Here is a 2,042-nt window from a genome sequence, read left to right as displayed (position 1 = left end):
CATTCCTGCAGCACCTACAGGAGTAATTCCTTTCAGCAACTCTCTAAGGATCTACTATCAACGAATATAATTCTTTTTTGAATCTGCTGATATGTATCTGCCCCAACAGCATCTTGTATAATAGAACCTAGGCATAAAACAGAAAGGGAGCACAAGAAGCTTAAAGTATCTTGATGGCAGAAGTAAAAGAAATATTCAGAAATATTACACATGCATACAAAATTGTGTTTGCATCAGTCACCCAAATTAACTTATAGTGCAGCTTAAATAAAATGAGTTATGTGCATAGCTTGATACAGACATATTACATATATATTTGTATATATATTTTAAGATACCACAAGATAACATAATTCTAAATAAATACCACTGCTAGTCTTCCAGGAAGTAATGTCATTTCTCCTGTACCTGAACCAGGTAACCAAGCATCAGTGTACATTGTTTACCACTTTATAAGATCTCTTACATTAAATTTTACCATATTGTTTCTCTTTTTGATCATAAACCTTCCACTGTTTCATTTATTGCAAATTTAATAACAGAGAATAAACACCTACCAAATTAGATGCGAGACGAAGCAAGTGCGCAGTTCCCAAGTTACCAGCAGTTTCATATCTGCTGCCCGCTTTAATGAACACACCAATTCTTGAAGCTGGAGAAAAGTTTTCCAGAGATGCAATAACTAAGCCATTTGGTAATTTTGTGATCTGTATTTAAAAAATAAAAAATTTGGTTTCATTATCCACTGGAAGTACTGTCACCATTCTGCTTTGACTGAGTTTTAAAAGATAAATAAAAAAAGAGAGAAAAAAATACCAGTATTCATACTGACCTCAAGATCCTCTGACTCTGGAGATAATTTCACTCGTTCTGCAGTTGCTGAGGTTGCAACTTTAGGAGCTACCTTAAGTGAGTAAAGTCTCTTCTAGAGAAGAAAGCATAAGAAAATGGATTTCCTGAAGTTCATCACATATTCCATTATATACTGAAAAAGCACTGAATTTTCAAGTAGAAGTACAATGGATGCCTTCCAGCTCCAGATAAAAACAGTGATTCCCTTGTAATGCCTCTGATTGTTTTTTACATCACTGTAGGAACATGTGCAATGACTTACACAAGGTCTCTGGAAGTTCAAGAAACAGCACTGTAAGAAAGCTTTTTATTTTTTTTCATTTCCCTTTGCTGTTGTGCAGTGACACTAAATAGTCTACAGGAGCAGTGTATATAAATTAACTGAACAAACAACTACAGCAATCCACACATCCAGAACACAACTCTGGAGATAACTTTCTAATTTATTAGGTGTAGGCAGTTCAACCCCTAAAGATTCACCTCTCAAAACACCAACTGCTGCATACAGAGGACACGCATGCAAGTCCCCAGCATGCAGAGTAATAACCAGAAGCAGGCCTTCAAACTGAGGAGGTGAACGTCGCAAGAGCCTTCCCTTCAATAACTGGCAACAGAAATGACAAGGCTATTGAATTAGAATCTGAAATGCTATTCCCTTCCACACTTTTTGGAAGTTTGTTATACTTGTAAAATAAGCTTATTTATCGCTTTTTTATCACATTAAAAAAATAACTTATTCCCATGCATCTCAAAGTAAAAACTCAGTGACAGAAACACTGCTGCATTCCACTGTAGGGACACCAATGACACAATTCCTCTTGCTTTGCCACAGACTCTGTTTGATGTATGAGCCCAGAAACAACTCCTTTCTTCTTCCACAATTTTTTAAAGACACCTAATTTTAATCTCTAAGCCTACTTATTTGTGAATTATCAGTACATGTCTAAAATAAACTTACAAAGAAACCGTGACTCAAAGACACCATCCTACTTATAAGAGCATTTCCAGCAGAGACCTCGCACAAGTTCTCTCTCATCTGTCTGCTGGCTCAACAAGGTTTTTTGCAGCAGAACAAGCCCACTGCCCCTCCACAGCTCCAGGACAAACCGAGCTTCACTCGCCAAACACACTACCATGCCACAGACAGCTGAAGCTTCCCCAGCGAGAACGGATCCGCTCGGAGTCTGCTT

General features: G+C 37.5%; 1 protein-coding gene across 2 annotated transcripts in view; it reads right to left on the bottom strand.

Moving 5' to 3' along the window:
• The window catches only part of LOC104545117 (cytochrome b-c1 complex subunit 2, mitochondrial), a 12,144-nt gene that overhangs the window by 9,647 nt on the left and 455 nt on the right, over positions 1 to 2,042 (bottom strand). The window contains exons 2-3 of one of the 2 annotated variants that reach the window (XM_010190173.1): positions 833 to 925; positions 558 to 707 (exon numbers count right to left, since the gene is read on the bottom strand). In XM_010190173.1, the coding sequence (XP_010188475.1) occupies positions 558 to 707; positions 833 to 925 (243 nt within the window). The remainder of the gene's footprint in view (positions 1 to 557; positions 708 to 832; positions 926 to 2,042) is intronic. The other variant, XM_010190174.1, reaches the window with a different exon arrangement.

Source organism: Mesitornis unicolor, unplaced genomic scaffold, assembly GCF_000695765.1.
Source record: "Mesitornis unicolor isolate BGI_N332 unplaced genomic scaffold, ASM69576v1 scaffold28368, whole genome shotgun sequence".
In the NCBI taxonomy this organism is placed as follows: Eukaryota; Metazoa; Chordata; class Aves; order Mesitornithiformes; family Mesitornithidae; genus Mesitornis; species Mesitornis unicolor.
This window is presented reverse-complemented; position numbering and strand designations above follow the sequence as displayed.